This window comes from Hylobates moloch, unplaced genomic scaffold (genome assembly GCF_009828535.3).
Source record: "Hylobates moloch isolate HMO894 unplaced genomic scaffold, HMol_V3 SCAFFOLD_8, whole genome shotgun sequence".
In the NCBI taxonomy this organism is placed as follows: domain Eukaryota; kingdom Metazoa; phylum Chordata; class Mammalia; order Primates; family Hylobatidae; genus Hylobates; species Hylobates moloch.
Genome location: NW_026652283.1, coordinates 6,797,133 through 6,820,253, shown reverse-complemented (window position 1 = coordinate 6,820,253; position 23,121 = coordinate 6,797,133). Strand labels below are relative to the sequence as shown.

General features: G+C 48.3%; 3 protein-coding genes across 5 annotated transcripts in view; 1 reads left to right on the top strand and 2 right to left on the bottom strand.

Annotated features, from left to right (window-relative positions):
- LRRC23 (leucine rich repeat containing 23) overlaps positions 1 to 23,121 on the bottom strand; it is a 45,690-nt gene that overhangs the window by 19,819 nt on the left and 2,750 nt on the right. For 2 of the 3 annotated variants that reach the window (XM_058443517.1, XM_058443518.1), the window contains one exon: positions 11,979 to 12,194. The gene's annotated coding sequence lies outside the window, so the exon portion shown is untranslated. Of the gene's footprint in view, positions 1 to 11,978; positions 12,195 to 13,582; positions 13,703 to 23,121 lie in introns of those variants that run through there. The other variant, XM_058443519.1, reaches the window with a different exon arrangement.
- Positions 10,169 to 11,966, bottom strand: LOC116472610 (large ribosomal subunit protein eL13-like). Its single transcript, XM_032758110.2, has one exon. The coding sequence runs from the start codon at positions 11,832 to 11,834 to the stop codon at positions 11,397 to 11,399; it is 438 nt and encodes a 145-aa protein (XP_032614001.1). The 5' UTR covers positions 11,835 to 11,966; the 3' UTR covers positions 10,169 to 11,396.
- Positions 19,427 to 23,121, top strand: part of SPSB2 (splA/ryanodine receptor domain and SOCS box containing 2) — a 6,739-nt gene continuing 3,044 nt past the window's right edge. The window contains exon 1 of the mRNA XM_032159479.2: positions 19,427 to 19,486. The gene's annotated coding sequence lies outside the window, so the exon portion shown is untranslated. The remainder of the gene's footprint in view (positions 19,487 to 23,121) is intronic.

Genomic DNA, 23,121 nt, shown 5'->3' with positions numbered 1-23,121 from the left:
ATAAAAATAAAATTAGCCAGACATGGTGTCATGAACCGGTAGTCCCAGCTATACAGGAAGCTGTGGCAGGAGGATCGCTTGAGCCCTGTAGTTGGAGGCAGCAGTGAGCCACTTCAGCCTGGGTGACAGGACAAGACCCCATATAAAAAAAAAAAAAAAAAGAAAAAAAAAAGCCGGGCACAGTGGCTTACGCCTGTAATCCCAGCACTTTGGGAGGCCGAGGCGGGTGGATCACAAGGTCAGGAGATCGAGACCATCCTGACTAACATGGTGAAACCCCGTCTCTACTAAAAAATACAAAAAATTAGCTGGGTGTGGTGGCGGGCGCCTGTAGTCCCAGCTATTCGGGAGGCTGAGGCAGGAGAATGGCGTGAACCTAGGAGGCGGAGCTTGCAGTGAGCCAAGATCGTGCCACTGCACTCCAGCCTGGGCAACAGAGTAAGACTCCATCTCAAAAAAAAAAAAAAAAAGAAAGTTTAGGAAGCTGAAGATGACAAGTGTATGGAGTAAAGAGGTAGGGATGGAGAGGAAGACTCAACAAGACTCAGCAACTGAATGGACATAGGACATAGAGAAGATGAATATATCCAACTAGTTAGTGGTAATGGAACACTGTATTAGTCTGTTTTCACACTCCTATAAAGAACTGCCCAAGACTGGGTAATTTATAAACAAAGAGGTTTAATTGAGTCACAGTTCTGCATGGCTCAGGAGGCCTCAGGAACTGTGCAATCATGGCAAAAGGGGAAGCAGGCATGTCTTACATGGTGGCAGGCGAGACAGTGTGAAGGAGGAACTGTCAAACACTTAGAAAACCATCAGATCTCATGAGAACTCACTCACTATCACAAGAACAACATGGCAGAAACTGCCCCCAAGATCCAATCACCTCCCACTAGGTCCCTCCCTAGAGGTGGGGATTACGGAGACTACAATTTGAGATCAAATTTGGGTAGGGACACAGAGCCAAACCCTATCAAACATCCTCATAGAGATGTCCATTAGGCCACTGGAGACACGGAGCTAGAGCTGAGTCTCAAAGTTGGCTGATCCTTCAGCTCTACCATGTCTTCCAGGACTGCAGTCCACAGTGATGACTTCTGTAACTGAGTCTTCCCAGTGTCATGTGATAGCTGCACATAGCTATCAGAGACTCAAGTGGGACCACTGACAGTCCTTTCTTACTGCTGTCTCATAAGAGCAAGGAACCATCCACTTTCCAGAAGCCTCCTGATTTATTTTTATGTGAGATAATAAATGTCTATATGAAATGCCCTTTAATACCATTTCCTCAGAATTTTTATGACTCAATGGAAAGTTTTTTTTTTTGAGACAGAATCTTGCTGTCACCTAAGGCTAGAGTACAGTGGAGCAATCTCGGCTTACTGCAAACCTCTGCCTCCTGGGTTCAAGCGATTTTTCTGCCTCAACCTTCCAAGTAGCTGGGATTACAGGTGTTCACCACCACACCCAGCTAATTTTTTGTAATTTTTGTAGAGACAGGGTTTCACCATGCTGGTCAGGCTGGTCTTGAACTCCTGGCCTCAGGTGATCTGCCTGCTTTGGCCTCCCAAACTGCTGGGATTACAGGCGTGAGCCACCGTGCCTGGCCAATGCAAAGTATCTTGATACACTGCTCCTTGCAAATCACTGATACTCAGAAGGCTTTCTTTGTGTATTTACTAGCCATAGAGTTTGAAAAACCAGATGTATGTTTGTTTGTGTGTGCATGTGTGTGTGTCCCATTTTTCACATTCAAATTATTATTATTGAGATGGAGTCTCACTCTGATGCCCAGGCTAGAGTGCAGTGGCATGATCTCGGCTCACCGCAACCTCTGCCTCCCAGTTCAAGCGATTCTCGTGCCTCAGCCTCCCAAGTAGCTGAGATTACAGGTGACCGCCACCATACCTAGCTATTTTTTGTATTTTTAGTAGAGATGGGGTTTCACCAGATTGGCCAGACTGGTCTCGAACTCCTGACTTCAAGTGATCCACCCACCTCGGCCTCCCAAAGCGTTGGGATTACAGGTGTGAGCCACCACGCGGCCACATTCAAATTGTACTCTCAAGATTTTGATCAGGTGCGGTGGCTCATGCCTGTAATCCCAGCACTTTGGGCTGCCGAGGCAGGTGGATCACCAGAGGTGAGGAGTTCGAGACCAGACTAGCCAACATGGAGAAACCCCATCTCTACTAAAAATACAAAAATTAGTGGGGTGTGGTGGTGCGTGCCTATAATCCCAGCTACTTGGGAGGCTGAGGCAGAAGAATAGCTTGAACCCAGGAGGCACAGTTTCCAGTGAGCTGAGATTGCACCACTGAACTCCAGCCTGGGCAACAGAGCAAGAATCTGTCTCAAAAAAAAAAAAAAATCAAAACAAAACAAAAAAAAAACGTCATTCTCTTGCCTCAGCCTCCCGAGTAGCTGGAACTACAGGCGCCCACCACCATGCCCGGGTAATTTTTTGTATTTTTAGTAGAGATGGGGTTTCACCGTGTTAGCCAGGATGGTCTTGATCTCCTGACCTTGTGATCCGCCTGCCTTGGCCTCCCAAAGTGCTGGGGTTACAAACGTGAGCCACCGCACCCAGACTTTTTTTTTTTTTTTTTTTGTAGGGGACGGAGGCTTTCTCTGCCCGCCCGGAGGGCTCGCCAGGTTGCCCAGTCAGTTCACTACAACCTCCGCCTTCCAGGTTCAAGCAATTCTCCTCCCTCAGCCTCCTGAGTAGCTGGGATTACAGGCACCTGCCACCACGCCCAGGTTGTTTTTGTATTTTTGGTAGAGATAGGGTTTTGCCATGTTGGCCAGGCTGATCTTGAACTCCTATCCTCAGGTGATCTGCCCGCCTTGGCCTCCCAAAGTGCTGGGATTACAGGCGTATGCCACCACACCCAGCCATGAATCCCAAATTTCTATCTCCAACTGAGAACTTTTTTCTGAGCCCCAGGCTCATACATCTAACCTCCCACTTCATTTCTCCATTTACATGAGGCACAGACATCTCAAACTCAACATGTCCAAAACCAAATTCTCAATCTTTTCCTCTAACTCTGCTTTTTCTTCTTTATTATTTATTTATTTATTTGTTTATTTTCCGAGATGGAGTCTCGCTCTGGTCACCCAGGCTGGAGTGCAGTGGCCTGATCTCAGCTTACTGCAACCTCCACCTCCCGGGTACAAGCAATTCTCCTGTTTCAGCCTCCCAAGTAGCTGGGACTACAGGCGCATGCCACCACACCTGGCTAATTTTTTTTATTTTTAGTAGTGACTGGGTTTCACTATGTTGGCCAGGCTGGTCTTGAACTCCTGACCTCAGGTGATCTGCCCACCTCGGCCTCCCAAAGTGCTGGGATTACAGGCATGAGCCACTGTGTGCAGCCTGCTTTTCTTTAGTGTTACCTATATCACTTTCGGATGCTCAAATCAAAATCTTTGGGTCATCCTTGCAGAACTGCCAAATAGAACTTTTTCTTGTTTTCTTTTTTTTTTTTTTTTTTTGCAACAGGGTCTCACTCTGTTACTCAGGCTGGAGTGCAGTGGCACAATCATGGCTCGCTGCAGCCTTGACCTCCTAGGCTCAAGTGATCCTCCTGCCTGAGCCTCCCAAGTAGCTAGCACTACAGGCATGCACCAACACGCCTGGCTAGTTTTTTTGTAGCGGTGGGGGGTCTCCCCATGTTGCCCAGGCTGGTCTCAATCTCCTGTCCTCAAGGGATCCGACCGCCTTGGCCTCCCAAAGTGCTAGGATTACAGGCATGAGCAACTTGCACTTGGCCTCCAATAGACTTTGAGTTCTTCAGTTTCACTCTGCACCCTACTGCCTGGCACAGTGTCTAGCACACAGTAAATGTTCAATAAATACTTTTTTTCTTTTTGAGACAGGGTCTCACTCTGTCACCCAGGCTCAACTGTAATAGCGAGATCATAGCTCACTGCAGCCTGGACCTCTCAGGCTCAAGCAATCCTCCCACCTCAACCTCCAGGGTAGCTGGTATTAGAGGAGTGAGCCACTATGCCTGGCCTAAATGTGCTTTTTTAAAAAAAGTAATCAAGAGCACCCTCCCCTCAATTTGGATTTGCCCTTACAGATAAAATCCCCTTACCTCCCTCCACTTTGAGAATCACTGCTAAGTAGTGAACAAGTGACAAGCCTCGAAGATACCCTGTTAGGATTAACTAGCAAGAAACAGAGGCTCGGAAGGATGTCAAAAGGAAAACTAGGGCCAGGCGCGGTGGCTCACCCCTGTAATCCCAGCGCTTTGGGAGGCTGAGGCGGGTGGATCACCTGAGGTCAGGAGTTCGAGACCAACCTGACCAACATGGTGAAATCCCGTCTCTACTAAAAATACAAAATGAGCTGGGCGTGGTGGTGCATGCCTGTAATCCCAGCTACTCAAGGGGCTGAGGCAACAGAATCGCTTGAACCTGGGAGGTGGAAGTTGCAGTGAGCCAAGTTCACGCCACTGCACTCCAGCCTGGGCGTCCGAATGAGACTCTCAAAAAAAAAAAAGGAAAAGTAGGAAAAATTGAGTATTTTTAAAAATAGCAAGGATAGACAAAAGAGCATTTACCTTTGTAACAGGTGTGCTACTTTACGCTGCAGTTTCTTTCTCCTCTTTTTGAAACGGTCTTGCTATGTCACCCATCCTCCTAGAGTATTCACAGGCGCGATTATAGCTCACTGCAGCCTCGACCTCCAGGGCTCAAGCAATCCTCCCGCCGTTGGGACCACAGGCATGAGCCATCGCCCCAGCTACCATACAGTTTCTAACACAACCTGGGTGTCTCCCACTTCTGACCTCCCTCCTTAGGGAGAACAAAATGATTCTCTCCCAGTGGAGAGTCCCTAGACAAAACCACCATGATGATAGAAGAAAGAGGGATGGGGAAAGCAACATTTTGAGGGCTGATGCAATGGAACCCTTTAAAACGTAAAGAACTTTAGTAGGTAAGGCTCAATTAGGAAATTTCCCACAAGCACTCAGTCCATTCCACTCTCTTCTGGAACCCGGGCTAGAGACGCCCTCAGCAGCCAGTTTAGCGGCCCTCGCCGCCGAGCACGGACTTTCAGCCTCGGGCCCTAGTTTCTGCCCTGGGATCTCTGTTCCGGGCCAGAATGTTCCACGCGTGAACGTCAGCGCTGGGGCCGGGGAAGAGATTGGCTGGGACGGGAGCTGCAGTTCAGGGGAAAGCCCTACGGCGGGCTCCAGTTTCTGTAGCGACTAAGGCGTGAACTGCTGGGAGGAGGTCCCGCGACGCGTGCGGCCGCTGTGGGCGCGCGCGAGGGACTCGGACCGCCCGCCTCCGGCGCGCCCGCTCACGTGAGCGCCGCCCAGCGACAGTCAGCGTCTGCCCCGCCCCCTGCCGCGAGCTTTGCCGCGGTTACGCAACTAGCACTTGGGCGGCTGCGCGGGGCGGGGCATTGGCGCTGGGCAGGGAGGAGCGAGGCGTTGATGCGACGCGGGACGGAGCGTTGGCGCTGGGCGGGGCGGCGACCGAGAATCCTGGTTTTAAAAATTTTTTGCTGTGTCATTTGCCATTTCCTCCCCGCTAGTGGGCAGGGGAACCTTTTCGGAGTTGGATCTTGACTTTGCCATTTTCCAGTTCTGTAGTCTCGGACAAGGCGTTTAACTTCTCTAAGCCTCAGTTTACGAATCTAAAAATTGGTTTATCTTTGTTGTGAGGATTAAAGGAAATGTGGAGTTTCATCACAGATTCATTCGACAATGCTCAGATTAAATACAGCAGAGTGGGGCCAGGCCCCATTCCGTGCGAGTGTAAGATGGGAGACTATGTTCTCTTGGTCCGAGTTCTGAGCCCTTCGTGTGTATCTTGTGACGCTGACAGCGATTCTACTGTTTTATGTCTTAATTTAGATTGTAGTGTTTTAAGATACTTCCTTTCTGTATAACATGATCCATCTGAAAGGCCATCAAGCCCTTCTTTAGGCACTCAACCGTAGAAACAATTCCCTTCCACGCTAGCATACACGTCTATCTCCAAAGTGGAAAAAAAAAAATACGGCCTCGGCCGGGCGCGGTGGCTCACGCTTGTAATCCCAGCACTTTGGGAGGCCGAGGCGGGCGAATCACGAGGTCAGGAGATCGAGATCACGGTGAAACCCCGTCTCTACTAAAAAATATAAAAAATTAGCCGGGCGTGGTGGCGGGCGCCTGTAGTCCCAGCTACTCGGAGAGGCTGAGGCAGGAGAATGGCGTGAACCCGGGAGGCGGAGCTTGCAGTGAGCCGAGATTGCGCCACTGCACTCCAGCCTGGGTGACAGAGCGAGACTCTGTCTCAAAAAAAAAAAAAAAAAAAAAAAAAAATACGGCCTCAAAAAATCTGTACATTCAATCAAGATTCAAAAAATTTGTGAAGCGAGGTCAGCCGATTCTCCTACAACTGCTAAAGTGACAACGAAGATACGTGGTTAATGAAAATCGCAGGCCGGGCGTGGTGGTTCACACCTGGAATCCCAGTACTTTGGGAGGCCGAGGTGGGTGGATCACCTGAAGTCAGGAGTTCAAGACCATCCTGGCTAAAACAGTGAAAACCCGTCTCTACTAAAAATGCAAAAAGTAGCCGGGCGTGGTGACGGACGCCTGTAATCCCAGCTACTCAGGTGGCTTAGGCAAGAGTATCACTTGAACCCAGGAGGCAGAGGTTGCAGTGAGACGAGATCGCGCCATTGCACTCCAGCTTGGGCAACAAGAGCGAAACTCCGTCTCAAAAAAAAAGAAAAAAGGAAATGGAAAGGCCACTAAACATTACTGAAAGACAAGAACCAGAAATATGTGTCTGGGCCAGGTGTGGTGGCTCAGGCCTATAATCCCAGCCCTTTGGGAGGGCAAGACCAGAAGCTAATCCTCTTGAGGCCAGGAGTTGTAGGCTGCAGTGAGATATGATTGCACCACTGCACTCCAGCCTGGACGACAGAGCAAGACCCTGCGTCTATATATTAAAAAGAAAGAAAACCAAAAAGAAATATGCGCCTTACAATGGCAAGACGTGGCAAAAAAAAGAGAAGAAAAAACTCTTCATCTCAAGTCATAGTTCAAACCTCCTACTAGAGAAGTTAGCCTTTGGATGGAAAGATTTCAAAACCAGCCAAGGATGGCATAATGATTTTAGAAGCCATTTAAACCTCAAAAACACACAAACTATTGGTGAGGTGTGTCTGTAGAGGAACAGACAGCACAACCCACTCAGAGCTATTAGAAAGGTTTATTGGCATAGGCCGCGCACGGTGGCTCACGCCTGTAATCCCAGCACTTTGGGAGGCCAAGGGAGGTGGATCATGAGGTCAGGAGTTCAAGACCAGCCTGGCCAACATGGTGAAATGCCGTCTCTACTAATAATACAAAAATTAGCCGGGCATGGTGACGGGCACCTATAATCCTGGCTATTCAGAGGCTTAGGCAGAAGAATTGCTTGAACCCAGGAGGCAGAGGTTGCAGTGAGTCAAGATCGTACCACTGCACTCCAGCCTGGGCAACAGAGCAAGACTCCGTCTCAAAAAAAAAAAAATTACTGGGGAAAAGAGGTTGGTGGAATTACTGGGGAAAAGAAAATTACTGGGGAAAAGAAAATGGAATTACTGGGGAAAATTACTGGGGAAAAGAATACCATGAGGTTGGTGGTTGGTATCTTCTGGGGAAAGATGCCCAACTGCATTTAATATTTCCAAGCTAGAAACACAAGGCCCTGGTTTGAAAGCAACTCATGACCTTGTGAATGCTATTCCCCTCCACCCTTTGCCCTTGCCCCCAAGTGCAGTGGCAGTGTAGTTCTGCAGGGCTGTCATTCTACAAATCGTGGTGCCCTTTAAAAAAACAAAACAAAACAAAAAAATGGCGGTATGGTGGCTCACATCTGTAATCCCAGCCTTTGGGAGGCTGAGGCGGGCAGAGCACTTGAGGTCAGGAGTTCAAGACAGCCTGGCCAACACGGTAAAACCCCATCTCTATTAAAAATACAAAAATTAGCCAGGCATGGTGGCACACCCCTGTAATCCCAGCTACTCGGGAGGCTGAGACAGAATTGCTTGAACCTGGGAGGGAGAGTTTGCAGTGAGCAGAGATCAGGCCACTTTACTCCAGCCGGGGCTACAGAGCAAGACTGTCTCAAAAAAAAAAAAAAAAAAAAAAAAAACAAACCTGCCTGTACTCTAGCAATCAAATGCAAAGTCCTGGGTAACTGTAGTACTTTCCCTGATTCAGTTTCAAATATCTTCATTCTAGAAGTCAAGCAGGACCTCAAAGAGAAAAAATGTGGCTTTGTGTTGCAGGACACAATACCACACTGATGTACCACACACTTTATGAATGTGCTCATGAAGGCATTGAATAAAGTTTTCCTGTCCCAACCTTACTCCATCCTTCACTCTGCTGATCTAAGCATTATTTGCTCTTTCAAAGCCATGTACATTAGGCTGAGATTCTCCCTTGACTCCCAGAGCCATGGATGCTGACCCTAATCTTAATGTGGTAAATATCTGGAAGTCCTTCCATATTGCTAGTTGCATCATTTCTATTTAAACAGGCAATGGGAGGCCAGGTGTGGTGTCTCGCGCCTGTAATCCCAGCATTTTGGGAGGCTGCAGATCCCTTGAGTCCAAGAGTTCAAGACCAGCCTGGGCAACATGGCAAGACCTCAACTCCACAAAAAATTAGCTGAATGTGGTGGTGCTCACTTATATTCCCAGATACTCAGGAGGTGGAGGCAGAAGGATCACCTGTGCCTGGGAAAGTCGAAGCTGCAGTGAGCCGTGATCATGCTACTGCACTCCAGCCTGGGCAATACAGCAAGCCCCTGTCTCAATAAACAAACAAACAAGCAAACAAACAGGTAATGGAAGCAAGGAAGCCTGACAGTCAATGCATGTGGAAAGAATGTGTTCAGAATTTTAAGGGTTTCTTTCTCTTTTTTTTTGTTTTTAGTTTTTTGAGACGGAGTCTTGCTCTGTCGCCAGGACTGGAGTGCAGTGGTGTGATCTCGGCTCACTGCAACCTCCACCTCCCAGGTTCAACCAATTCTCCTGCCTCACCTTCCCAAGTAGCTGGGATTACAGGCATGTGCCACCATGCCCGGCTAATTTTTGTATTATTAGTAGAGATATTATTTTGTATTATTAGTATTATTTCACCATGTTGGCCAGGCTGGTCCTGAACTCCTGACCTCAACTGATACACCCACCTAAAGTGCTGGGATTACAGGCGTGAGCTGCCACGCCTGGCCAAGGGTTTCTATTGACAAAGAAGTGAAACTCATTGTGCAAGTCGCCTAGCAAGTGGATCGTAATGGCTTTGTTTATACATCATTGAGGAAGAAAGTAAAGAACTCCTTGGCCTGGCCAGGTATGGTGGCTCATGCCAGTAATCCCAGCACTTTGAGGGACTGAAGCCAAGGATCTCTTGATTATAGCTCAAGGTGACAGTGAGCTATTTCGCCACTGCACTCCAGCCTGTGTAACAGAGTAAGACCCAGTCTCTAAAAAATAAGGAAATAATCCTAAAAATAAAGAAGTTTTTGAGAGCCACAGAGAAACACTAATAAAAAATCTTGAGGAACTGATAAAATCACCCTCAGGAAAAAAAGGAAAAGACCAATCTAAAGCTTTATAAATTTACTAAAGTGTTTCATGCTGCAAAATATCTGAATTTTTTTTTTTTTTTTTTTTTTTTTTTTTTTTTTTTTTTTTTTTTTTTTTTTTTTTTTTTTTTTCCTTTTTTTTTTTTTTTTAAAGACGGAGTCTTGCTCTGTCACCCAGGCTGGCGTTCAGTGGCACAATCTCGGCTCACTGCAACCTCTGCCTCCCGGGGTCAAGCAATTCTCCTACCTCAGCCTCCCTCGTAGCCAGGACTACAGGCACATGCCGCCATGCCTGGCTAATTTTTTGTATTTTTTAAGTAGAGATGGGGTTTCACCATGATGCCCAGGCTGGTCTTGGACTCCTGAGCTCAAACAATCCATACACCCTCACCTCCCAAAGTGCTGGAATTACAGCTGTGAGCCACCACACTTGGCTATTTTATTTTTTCTTTTCTTTTTTTTTTTAAAAACAAACAAACAAACAAACAACTTTAGACTTTAGATTTATTTAGGGCTGTTTGCTTATGTTTATAGAGTATTTAGTTTACTCTAAAAGATGACAAGACAGCTCCCCTCAGTGAGACCCTGGCCTAAATATATTTGCTTTATTTATATAGCAAGAGGATAACATTAAACCTGGAAGCTTTCAATTTGTGGCACTGAATGATGATCTACACAGGGCATCCTTCAAAGGCTGCAATTAATGATCCACTGGCCAGGTGTAGTGGCTCACACCTGTAATCCCAGCACTTTGGGAGGCCAAGGAGGGCGAATCACAAGGTCAGGAGTTCGAGACCAGCCTGACCAATATGGTGAAACTCTGACTCTACTAAAAATACAAAAATTAGCCAGGTGTGGTGGCGCACACCTATAATCCCAGCTACTCAGGAGGCTGAGGCAGGAAAATCGCTTGAACCCGGGAGGCGGAGGTTGCAGTGAGCTGAGATCCCATCACTGCACTCCAGCCTGGGCGACAGATCAAGACTCCATCTCAAAAAAAAGGATCCACCTAACTTTTCAGCAATACAAGCCCGATTGAGATCTTCTGGTCCATTTGTTTGCCATTCATGTTTTATGCCTTGAAATTTCTTTTTGATTGCATCCTTGGAGCTTGTATAGATCATTTTACTTTTCAGGGGTGCTAGTTCTGGTGCCCACAAGAAAACATCAATTCTTCTGGATTCTTTTGTTTCAAAGCTTGCATCATACAAAGCATAGCGACAATCTTTTTCAGGAAGCATTCCCACAAAATGCTTGAAAGGCTGTTATAGTTATACCAGCATCTCCAACCAAGATCTCTTTGCCTTCTACATGATGCACTTTTGTCTGCACTGAGACAAAAAAAATGACAGCATTTCTTCTTTTCTTGATTTCTTCTGGTGTGGGGCATTTACGAATTCTCATGTCATAAAAAATGAGACATACTTCATCAGCAGCTTGCACTCCTGAGGCACGTTGTTCAGAGTTCTGCTCTTCCGAGCTTCCAGTCTTTACATTCAATTTCCTATCTCACATCTCCAGTTGTATGTCTCAAAGGCATCTGATGCACAACAGGTCATCTTGGCCCACCAACGCAGGGACGCGGGGGAGGGAGCCGGCAGGTAGTGAGTCTGGGGAGCGTCCTCCTCATGGCTGCGGGACCGAGAGACCCAGCACGGAGCTGATGCAGCGGCTCGAGCCTACCCGTTTTTTTTTTCAAACATCCTCTTCTACAGCTTCCTTGGTTCTTTGTGCCTATATGCCGAAGAGCTGGGCATTTGCATGGGCCATACAGAGACTAACAAGGCCTTGAAGTTTTCCTCCTAGTCAGTGATGACTCTGGCTTTCTCCTTCTTGTAGACATTGCCGATGGGCATTTCTGGTCCTGTCAGCTGAGTATCCAGTTCGAGTTCTTCAGCAGAACTGTCTTCCTTCTTGGGGGCCAAGGGTGTCCTGGGGAAGAGGAGGAGCGAGGAGCCGTATTCCTTCAGCCTCTGCACCTTGGCCTGCAGGGCCTCGGTGGACTGGTTCCTCCTCCTTGTGTCCTCAGAGATGCCAATGGTCTGGGCCACCTTCTTATGAATGCCAGCCACCCTTAGCTCCTCCAAGCTGAGGCCCCTGCCAGCTTGTGCTTTGTAGTGATGCCTCAGCATGGGGCACCTTACTATGGGTGGATGGGCCCATACGAGTGAGCCATGCAGCCTGCTTTTGCTGGCTACCTTGCTTCTGCAGATCTGCCCCATGGGCTGGCTGAGCCACATGGCCGCACCACTGCCAGTCCTTGTGGAAGTTGGGCTTCAGGATCATGCCATTCCGGCTGGGTGCCCTGGCTCCCTACAGCCCAGGGGGTAGCGAAAGAGAGGAGGGGAGCAAGTGAGGGACCACCCACGGCCATGTGCACTCACCTGGCCACTGCCACCGCCCTAGTCCTCCAGCCTGGCCGCGCCCACAGAGCCTGGTCTGGCCAGAAGCCTTCTTTGATGATGAAGAGGCCCCAGCTTGGGCCGAGGTCCCTCCATGGCTCCGTTGGTGACAATGCTAGGCCTATGGTGGTGGACAGAGCCCGATGACCCCCAACAGTGCTGGAACTCTGAATGGTTTAATTTCTGAATAAAATGTCCCTATGGAAAGAAATCGGAAAATTGCATGTGGTTAAATCTATATGTTGTAATCCCTTATTACCGAGCAACTCTGCACATAGGTTTGCACCCAAGAAAAATGCATGCCTAGCTCCACCAACGACTTGTGAAAAAAGTTCTCTGAAAAGGAATTTGGTTTGGTTTTGCTTATTAGTTTTTTTGTTTTAAAAGACAGGGTCTTACTCTGTTGCCCAGTCTGTAGTGCAGTGGCACATTCGCAGCCCCTGCAGCCTTGAACTCCTAGGCTCAAGCAATCCTCCCACCTCGGCATCCTGAGTAGCTAGGACTACAGGTGTGCACCATCACACCCAACTAATTAAAAACATTTTTTATTGGCAGGGCCTGGTGACTGATGCCTATAATCCCAGCACTTTGGGAGGCCAAGGCAGGTGAATCACCTGAGATCGGGAGTTCGAGACTAGTCTGACCAACATGGAGAAACCCTGTCTGTACTAAAAATACAAAATTAGCCAGGCATGGTGGTGCATGCCTGTAATTCCAGCTACTCGGGAGGCTGAGGCAGGAGAATCACTTGAACCCGGGAGGTGGAGGTTGCAGCGAGCCAAGATAGCGCCATTGCACTCCAGCCTGGGCAACAGAAAAAAAATTATTTGCTAAGGAGGTCTTGATATACTTCCTAGGCTAGTCTCCAATTCCTGGCCTTAACTGATCCTCCCATCTCAGCTTCCCAAAGTACTGAGATCATAGGCTCTAAAGGAATTCGGAGGAAAGAGATTTTATTCCAGTGAACAGTGTGTAAACCATCAGCATTCCTCAATTTGGAGATTTTTTTTTCCCAAAAAATAAAGCTTTCCTTTGTTTTTCTTCTGCAGGCCTCATGGTCTTTTGTTAACAGACTTGTACAATAATGTACATGGCAACTTTATAATGGTGGAAAACTGGAAACGATTTAAATATCCATTAACAGGCCCAGTGCAGTGGCTCACATCTGTAATCCCAGCACTTTGGGAGGCTGAGGCGGATGGATCACCTGAGGTCAGGAGTTCGAGACCAGCCTGGCCAACATGGTGAAACCCCATCTCTACTAAAAATACAAAAATTATCCAGGCGTAGTAGTACGTGCCTGAAGTCCCAGCTACTTAGGAGGTTGAAGCACGAGAATTGCTTGAACCTGGGAGGTGGAGGTTGCAGTGAGCCGAGATCCCATGACTGCACTCCGTGCACTCCTGCCTGGGCGGCACAGCAAGACTGTCTTAAAAAAAAAAAAAACCCATCAACAGTAGAATAGATAAATTGTGGCATATTTAGATGATGGAATACTATATGAAAATGAAAATTATGAGCTATTTCTTGCAAGAACTTGGATGACTTACAGATACAATGTTGGAAAGACACAAAAGAATACATACTATGTTTTCTTTTTCTTTCTTTTTTTTAGAGACAAGTTTTCCCTCTGTAACCCAGGCTGGAGTGCAGTGGAACTTCTGAGCTCAAGTAGTCTTCACATCTCAGCCTTCCAGGTAGCTGCGACTAGAGGCAAGTGCCACTGCATTTGACATTATGATTCCATTTATATGAAATTGAAGAACAGACAATGCTAATCTATACTGATAGGGGGTCTAATAGGAGCTACCCTTGGGAATGTATCGTCAGGGAAAGAGCAAGACAGATGCTGAATTCTTTTTTTGTGTTTGTGTGTGTGTGTTTTTTTTAAGACAGCATCCAGCTCTGTCACTCAGGCTGGAGTGCAGTGGCATGGTCAGGGCTCACTGCAGCCTTAAGCAGTCCTCCGACCTCAGCCCCCCAGAGTAACTGGGACTAGAGGCGTGCACCACCACACCCAGCTAACTTTTTTGAATTTTTAGTACAGACGAGGTCTCCCTATGTTGCCCAGGCTCATCTCAGAACTCTTGAGCTCAAGTGATCTCTGCCTTAGCCTCCCAAAGTACTGAGATTACAGGGGTGAGCCACCATGCCCAGCCAGCTGGATTCTTTATCTTGATCTTTTTGGTGGTTGTCACCCAAGTATATACATAATGTAAAAGTTCACTGGGCAATTTAAGATTAGTGTACTTTATATATGCTACATCTCAATAAAAAAGTAAAAACGGCAGTGGTGGGAGGGGACTTTTTTTTTAAAAGGACCGATCGCAGTGGCTCACGCCTGTAATCACACAATACTTTTGAGAGGCCAAGGTAGGTGGATTGCTTGAGCCCAGGAGTTCGAGACCAACCTGGGCAACATGGTGAAACCCTGTCTTTACAAAAACATACAAAAAAATTATCCAGGCATGGTGGCGGGGCGCCTGTTGTCCCAGCTACTCCGGAGGCTGAGGCGGGAGAATCGCTTGAGCCCAGAAGGCAGAGGTTGCAGTGAGCCAAGATTGTGCCACTGCACTCCAGCCTGGGCAACAGAGCCAGACCTTGTCTCAAAAATATATGTAAAATTTTAAAAAGTAAAAACAGCCAGGCATGGTGGCTCATGCCTGTAATCCCAGTACTTTGGGAGGATGAGGCAGGAGAATTGCTCGAGTATAGGAGTTTGAGATCAACCTGGGCAACATAGAGACCCACGTCTCTACAGAAAGTTAAATATTAGCCAGGCCTGGTGGCACATGCCTGTAGTCCTAGTGTGTCCGGAATTGGGGGTTCTTGGTCTCACTGACTTCAAGAATGAAGCCGCGGACCCTTGCCGTGAGGGTTACAGCTCTTAAGGTGGCGCATCTGGAGTTTGTTCCTTCTGTTGTTCGGAGTTTCTTCCTTCTGGGGGGTACGTGGTCTTGCTGCCTCAGGAATGAAGCTGCAGACCTTCGCAGCGAGTGCTACAGTTCTTAAGGCGGCGTGTCTGGAGTCGTTCGTTCCTCCCGGTGGGCTCGTGGTCTCGTTGGCTTCAGGAGCGAAGCTACAGACCTTCGCAGTGAGTGTTACAGCTCATAAAAGCAGTGCAGACCCAAAGAGTGAGCAGTAGCAAGATTTATTGCAAAGAACGAAAGAACAAAGCTACCACCGTGAAAGGGAACTAGAGCAGGTTGCTACTGCTCTTTTGGGCAGCCTGCTTTTATTCTCTTATCCGGCCCCACCCACATCCTGCTGATTGGTAGAGCCGAGTGGTCTGTTTTGACTGAGCGCTGATTGGTGCATTTACAATCCCTGAGGTAGACATAAAGGTTCTCCACGTCCCCATCAGATCAGTTAGATACAGAGTATGGACACAAAGGTTCTCCAAGGCCCCACCAGAGCAGCTAGATACAGAGTGTCGATTGGTGCACTCACAAACCCTGAGCTAGACACAGGGTGCTGATTGGTGTGTTTGCAAACCTTGAGCTAGATACAGAGTGCCAATTGGTGTATTTACAATCCTTGAGCTAGACATAAAGGTTCTCCAAGGCCCCACCCCAGCAGCTAGATACAGAGTGTCGATTGGTGCATTCACAGACCCTGAGCTAGACACAGGGTGCTGATTGGTGTATTTACAATCCCTGAGCTAGACATAAATGTTCTCCACATCTCCACCAGACTCAGGAGCCCAGCTAGCTTCACCCAGTGGATCCTGCACCAGGGCTGCAGGTGGAGCTGCCTGCCAGTCCCGCGATGTGCGCTCACACTCCTCAGCCCTTGGGTGGTCGATGGGACTGGGCACCGTGGAGCAGGGGGTGGAGCTCGTCCGGGAGGCTCGGGCCGCACAGGAGCCCATGGAGGGGATGGGAGGCTCAGGCATGGCGGGCTGCAGGTCCTGAGCCCTGCCCCGCGGGAAGGCAGCTAAGGCCGGTGAGAAATTGAGCGCCGCGCCGGTGGGCTGGCACTGCTGGGGGACCCAGTACACCCTCCGCAGCTGCTGGTCCGGGTGCTAAGCCCCTCATTGCCCGCGGTGGGCAGGGCCGGCCGGCTGCTCCGAGTGGGGGGCCCGCCAAGCTCATGCCCACCCGGAACTCCAGCTGGCCCACAAGCGCCGTGCGCAGCCCCGGTTCCCGCTGGCGTCTCTCCCTCCACACCTCCCTGCAAGCCGAGGGAGCCGGCTCCCGCCTTGGCCAGCCCACAGTGCAGTGGCGGGCTGAAGGGCTCCCCAAGTGCCGCCAGAGTGGAAGCCCAAGCAGAGGAGGCGCCGAGAGGAAGCGAGGGTGACAGCCAGCACGCTGTCACCTCTCACTAGCTACTCGGGAGGCTGGGGTAGGAGGATCATCCGAGCCTGGGGTGAGGCTGCAGTGAGTCATGATCGTGCCACTGCACTCCAGCCTAGAGTACAGTGAGACCCTGTCTCAACAAAATAATAAAATAAGTAAAAAGGCATTGTGGCACATGCCTTTAGTCTCAGCTACTTGGGAGGCTGAGGTGGGGTGATTACTTGAACCCAGGAATTTGAGTCCAGCCTGGGCAAAATAGCAAGACCTCATCTATAATTTTTTTTTTTTTTTTTTTGAGATGGAGTGTCGCTCTGTCACCCAGGCTGGAGTGCAGTGGCGCGATCTTGGCTCACTGCAAGCTCCGCCTCCCAGGTTCATGACATTCTCTTGCCTCAGCCTCCCAAGTAGCTGGGACTACAGGCACCCGCCACCATGCCCAGCTAATTTTTTTGGGTGAAACCCCATCTCTACTAAAGCCAGGATGGTCTCCATCTCCTGACCTCGTGATCTGCCTGCCTCCACCTCCCAAAGTGCTGGGATTACAGGTGTGAGCCACCACACCCAGCCAATTTTTTTTTTTTAAGTAAAAAATTTTAATTACTTGTAGCATTATGAAATTTTTTACCTTTTAGCAACAAATGTTTGACCAGCTCAAGATTCAGTGGTACCAACTGATGAATTGTTTAAAACAACCTTTTTTTTTTTTTTTGAGACAAAGTCTCGCTCTGTCGCCCAGGCTGGAGTGCAGTGGCACAATCTCGGCTCACTGCAACCTCCGCCTCCTGGGTTCAAGCAGTTCTCGTCTCAGCTTCCTGAGTAGCTGGGACAACAGGCACACGCCACTAGTCCTGGCTAATTTTTTTGTATTTTTTAGTAGAGACGGGTTTCACTATGTTGGCCAGGCTGGTCTCCTTATCTCAGATGATCCGCCTGCCTCAGCCTTCCAAAGTGCTGGGATTACAGGCATGAGCCACTGTGGCTGGCCAACAACCATGTTTTAAACAACCAGCAGCAGCAGCACCAGCACAGGCGTGATTAAATTCTCAAGCTGATCTAGAGCTAGCCGTGGGGCAGGCACCGTTCTCTGTCCCCAGGCCTTGGTTATCACACGGGTCCTTCACTAAATTCATCATAGGCTGCCATCCACAGTCATGATGTTATTTATTTTTTGAGACAGGGTCTCGCTCTGTCACCCAGGCTGGAGTGCAGTGGCATGATCTTGGCTCACCGCAACCTCCACTTCTGGACTCAAGGGATTCTCGTGCCTCAGCCTCTAGAGTAGCTGGGATGGCAGGCGCGAGCCACCAAAGCCTGGCTAATTTTTTGTATTTTTTATAGAGGCGGGGTTTCATCATGCTGCCCAGGCTGGTCTTCAACCTCTGATCTCAAATCAATCGGCCCACCTTGGCCTCCCAAAGGGCTGGGATTACAGGTGTGAGCCACTGTGCCTGGTCTTACAGTCATGATGTTATTATTGATGTCCCATACTGGCAAGCATATCCAGGTTGGGTGGATGACAAGTTTCAGGTTCGTATCTTTATTTTAGTATGCTTTCTTCTTCTTTTTATTATTATTTTTTATTTTCATAGGTTATTGGGGAACAGGTGGTGTTTGGTTATATGAGTAAGTTCTTTAGTGGTGATTTGTGAGATTTTGGTGCACCCATCACCCAAGCAGTATACACTGAATCCTATTTATAGTCTTTTATCCCTCCACCTCTTCCCACCCTTTCCCCTTGAGTCCCCAAGGTCCATCGTGTCATTCTTATGCCTCTGCATTCTCATGGCTTAGCTCCCACTTATGAGAACATATGATGTTTGGTTTTCCATTCCTGAGTTACTTCTTAGTATGCTTTCTTCTTCCTCTTTAAAACATTATAAAATATTTTGTACATTATTTTATATATATATACTGCCACATAGTGATTTTTACACAAACAAACATATGCTGTACCTAACAGATGCAGTAACTAAGGGATTTTTTTTTTTTTGAGGCGGAGTTTCACTCTTGTTGTCCAGGCTGGAGTGCAATGGCGCAATCTCAGCTCACTGCAACCTCTGCCTCCCACGTTCAAGCGATTCTCCTGCCTCAGCCTCCCGAGTAGCTGGGATTACAGGCATGTGCCACCACGCCCGGCTAATTTTTGTATTTTTAGTAGAGACGGGGTTTCTCCATGTTGGTCAGGCTGGCCTCAAACTCCCGACCTCAGGTGATCTGCCTGCCTCGGCCTTTCTTTTTTTTTTTTTTCCCCAGTTCTTGTGGTCCTCAATTATTTTTTTATTTTTATTTTATTTTACTTTATTTTTTGAGATGGAGTCTTGCTTTGTCGCCAGGCTGGAGTGCAGTGGCAGGATCCTGGCTCACTGCAACCTCTGCCTCGCAGGTTCTCCTGCCTCAGCCTCCTGCGTAGCTGGGATTACAGGCACAGGCCACCACGCCCACCTAATTTTTGTATTTTTAGTAGAGACGGGGTTTCACCATGTTGGCCAGGATGGTCTGGATTTCCTGACCTGGTGATCTGCCTGCCTCGGCCTCTCAAAGTGCTGAGATTACAGGCATGAGCCACCATGCCTGGCCTATTTTATTTTTGTTTTGTTTTCTGAGATGGAGTATCACTCTGTCGCCCAGGTTGGAGTGCAGTGGCATCATCTTGACTCACTGCAACCTCCGCCTCCTGGGTTCAAACAATTCTCCTGCTGAGGGATTACAGGTGTACACCACCATGCCTGGCTAATTTTTTTTGTATATTTAGTAGAGATGGGATTTCACCATATTGGCCAGGCTGGTCTTGAACTCCTGACCTCAGGTGATCCACGCGCCTCGGCCTCCCAAAGTGCTGGGATTACAGGCGTGAGCCACCACGTCCGGCCTATTTTATTATTATTATTTGGTAGAGATGGGGTCTCACTAGTCTTCCAGGCTGGTCTCAAACTCCTGGGCTCAAGCTCCTGCTTCAGCCTCTGAAAGTGGTGGGATTACAGGAATGAGCCACTGCACCCAGACTACTAAGGGATTTTCAAGGGTTACTTTAACTATGTGACATAATTGTAATTTACTTCTCCTCATTTTTTATTCCTTCAAAATGTAAAGCTTGTGACAGTCCAGTCCCTTCAGCCTGGAGTCCCACCTCCCATTCCCCACATGTGCTGTCTCTCACCAAGGTTGCCAGTGACCTCTGAGCAAAACAATCTTGTAAGTAATCAAAACTGAATTTTCTACCTTGTTCTATTCTCCTTGACCCTTCTGTTGCCCTGCACACTCTCTTTGTCCCCATCGCCCATATTTCACTCACTCATTCTCATAGTTCAACTCCTGACTAAAGGCTGACACACCTCCCAAATCCCTGTCTCCAGCCCAGGCCTCTCATTCTGCCTCCAGACCTGCCATTTTCTTGTGTGTTCTGGATGGTTCCATTTGCTTGTGGCTCAGACACCTCAAAAACACATCCTAAACTGAACTCACCATCTCCCTCTCCCACCCTCCTGCCCCTGCCCTCAATTACTCCTCTTTCTGTCATCTCCATCTTGATTGGTGGCACCACCTTCCAATCAATTTTTCCAGGCTAGAAACTTCCCTTTCTCCCTTTCTCTTTTTTTTTTTTTTTTCTTGAGATGGAGTCTTGCTCTGTCGCCCAGGCTGGAGTGCGGTAGCGCCATCTCGGCTCACTACAGCCTCCACCTCCCTGGTTCAAGCAATTCTCCTGCTTCACCCTCTGAAGTAGCTGGGATTACAGGTGCCCACCACCACACACAGCTAATTTTTGTATTTTTAGTAGAGACAGGGTTTCACCATGTTGGCCAGGCTGGTCTTGAACTCCCAGCCTCAGGTGATCCACCTGCCTCGGCATCCCAAAGTGCTGGGATTACAGGCGTGAGCCACTGTGCCCAGCCTCAACTCCATATCTAATCAGTCACCAAATCTTGCCATTTCATCAGTGTTTCTTGAATTATTTTCATCCTTATTTCTACTGTCCTATTTCAGGCTCTTGACACTTGTCACCTGGGCTGCTGGAAATGGTGTCTTTGCCTTTCAGTCCCTTTTTTTTTTTTGAGACAGAGTTTCACTCTTGTTGCCCAGGCTGGAGTGCAATGGCGCGATCTCAGCTCACCGCAACCTCCACCTCCCAGGTTCAAGCAATTCTCCTGCCTCAGCCTCCTGAGTAGCTGGGATTACAGGCATGCTCCACCATGCCCAGATAATTTTGTATTTTTAGTAGAGACGGGGTTTCTCCATGTTGGTCAGGCTGGTCTCGAACTCCCAACCTCAGGTGATTCGCCCATCTTGGCCTTCCAAAGTGCTGGGATTACAGGCGTGAGCCATCGCGCCCAGCCAACTTCCAGTTCTATTTCCCTTGAAGCCTCCTCTACGTTGCTGCCAGGGTGGTTTTTCTAAAATGCAGATCTGGCCAGGCACAGTGGCTCATGCCTGTAATCCCAGTACTTTGGGACGCTGAGGCAGGAGGATCGCTTGACCCAGGAGTTCGAGACCAGCCTAGGCAACAGAATGAGACTCTGTCTCTATTTTAAAAATTAAAAAACAATAATTTATAAATTAAAAAATAAAAATAAATTAGCTCGGCATGGCGGTATGCACCTGTCGTCCCAGCTACTCAGGACGCTGAGGTAGGAGGATCACCAGAGCTCAGGAGGTTGTGGCTGCCATGAGTCATGATCACGCTACTCCACTCCAGCCTGGGTGACAAAGTGAGACCCTGGCTCAAAATATATAAGTAAATCAAATGCCTATCTGACCATGTTCCTCTCCGGCTTCTATCCTACAGTGGCTCCCCATCACTGGCCTGTCCAATGGGAAAACATTTACATTCCTTAACTCAGCCTAGAAGGCCTCTGTGACTTGCTGTCTACTTCTCTGGCCCTTCTCATGCTTCCTTCCTGGCTGTAGCAACCTTGAAGATATCGTACTTCCCCAAACCCACCTGCTGCTTCTTGCTTTTCTTCATGCGGACTCTGTCTGGAATATCTTCTACATGCAGCAACCCTAACCCAGCCTCCATACTGCAGAGAATTGGCTCGTCTCAGGCCAATTCCTGGTCATCCTTTAGATTCAGCCCAGGCTGGGCGCGGTGGCTCATGCCGGTAATCCCAGCACTTTGGGAGGCCGAGGCGGGCAGATCACAAGGTCAGGAGTTCGAGACCAGCCTGGCCAACATAGTGAAACCCTGTCTCTACTAAAAATACAAAAATTAGCTGGGCATGGTGGTGCGTGCCTGCAGTCCCAGCTACTTGGGAGGCTGACACAGGAGACTCGCTTGACCCCAGGAGGCAGAGGTGAGCTGAGATCACGCCACTGCACTCCAGCCTAGGCATCAGAGCCAGACTCCGTCTCAAAAAAAAAAAAAAAAAAAAAAAGATTCAGCCCAGTGTGAAGGTGTGAACCTCTTCTAGGACATGAAAAGATTCAGCCCAGGTGTGAACCTCTTCTAGGAGATGCTCCTTTCCTAACTGCTTGAACCCCAGATAGGAGTCCTATTCTTTTTACTCCTATAGTACTTTCTTTATATCTCCATAATTTTATTTACTATTACTACATGATACATTATTTTATAAAAGTCTTTGTAACCTCCTTAAGGATTCACTGCTTAATCTCCAGTGCTTAGCACAAATCATTAAATGCGAACCAGAAACTGTTCCAAATGTGTTACATCTATAACCTCATTGGATTCTCACTACCAACCCCATGCAATAGATACTAATGTGATCTCTGTCTTACAGAGGAAGAAACAGGCACAGGGAGGTTCAGTAATTTGCCCAAGGTCATACACACACTGGCCTTCAGGTATTCATGCCCAGGGAGTCTGGTTCCACAGCTGGCATGTTTGCCATTATATTATATTGCCTCCTTATAGTGTCGGCACTCAGTAATTGGCACATTGACAGCTATGCTTGGCGAGTGCCTACTATGTACCCAGCTCTGTGCTACATGCTTTACGTGGATTATTTCAACTGCACAACAACCCTGTGAGGTAACTACCATCATTGCTCCCATTTTACATACCAGAAAACTACAGAAATCTGGGGCTGGGTGTAGTGGCTCATGCCTGAAATCCCAGCACTTTGGGAGACCCTGTCTCCAGAAAAAAATTTTTTTTGGCCGGATGTGGTGGCTCACACCTATTCTCAGCACTTGGGAGGCTGAGGCGGGCAGATCACAGGGTCAGGAGTTCGAGACCAGCCTGGCCAACATGGCAAAACCCTGTGTCTACTAAAAATACAAAAAATAGCTGGGCGTGGTGGCGGGCATCTGTAATCCCAGCTACTTGGGAGGCTGAGGCAGGAGAATCCCTTGAATCTGGGAGACGGAGGTTACAGACAGCCGAGATCGTGCCGCTGCACTCCAGCCTGGGCGACAAGAGCAAGACTCCGTCTTGAAAAAATAAAAATAAAAATAATTTTTTAAAAAATTAGCTGGGCGTGGTAGCACATGCCTGTAGTCCCAGGTACTTGGGAGGCTGAGGTAGGAGGATCACTTGAGCCCAGGAGGTCAAGGCAGCAGCGGCTGTGATGGCGCCACTGCACTCTAGCCTTGGTGACAGCAAAACCCTGTCTCCAAAAAAAAAAAAAAAAAAAAAAGAGAAATCGGGCAACTTCTCCAAGATCACGCAGTTAACTAGTTAACTAGTGGCATAGTTTCACTCAAACTCGAAGTCTTAGTCAGGACACTCTACCAAATGAGATCAACGGCTCAGTAATGGATTGGCATCCAGTATGAAGACTGGACCAGCAGGGAGAACTATGATGCGTACAGCCCAGAGCCTGAAGCAGATTTCACAGCTTCAGAGGTGGCACAGGCTGACTCACAACCGGGGG

Bases quoted from the DNA above. Each gene is read 5' to 3' on its own strand.
- LOC116472610 (XM_032758110.2), bottom strand. From the start codon at position 11,834: ATGTGGCTCAGCCAGCCCATGGGGCAGATCTGCAGAAGCAAGGTAGCC.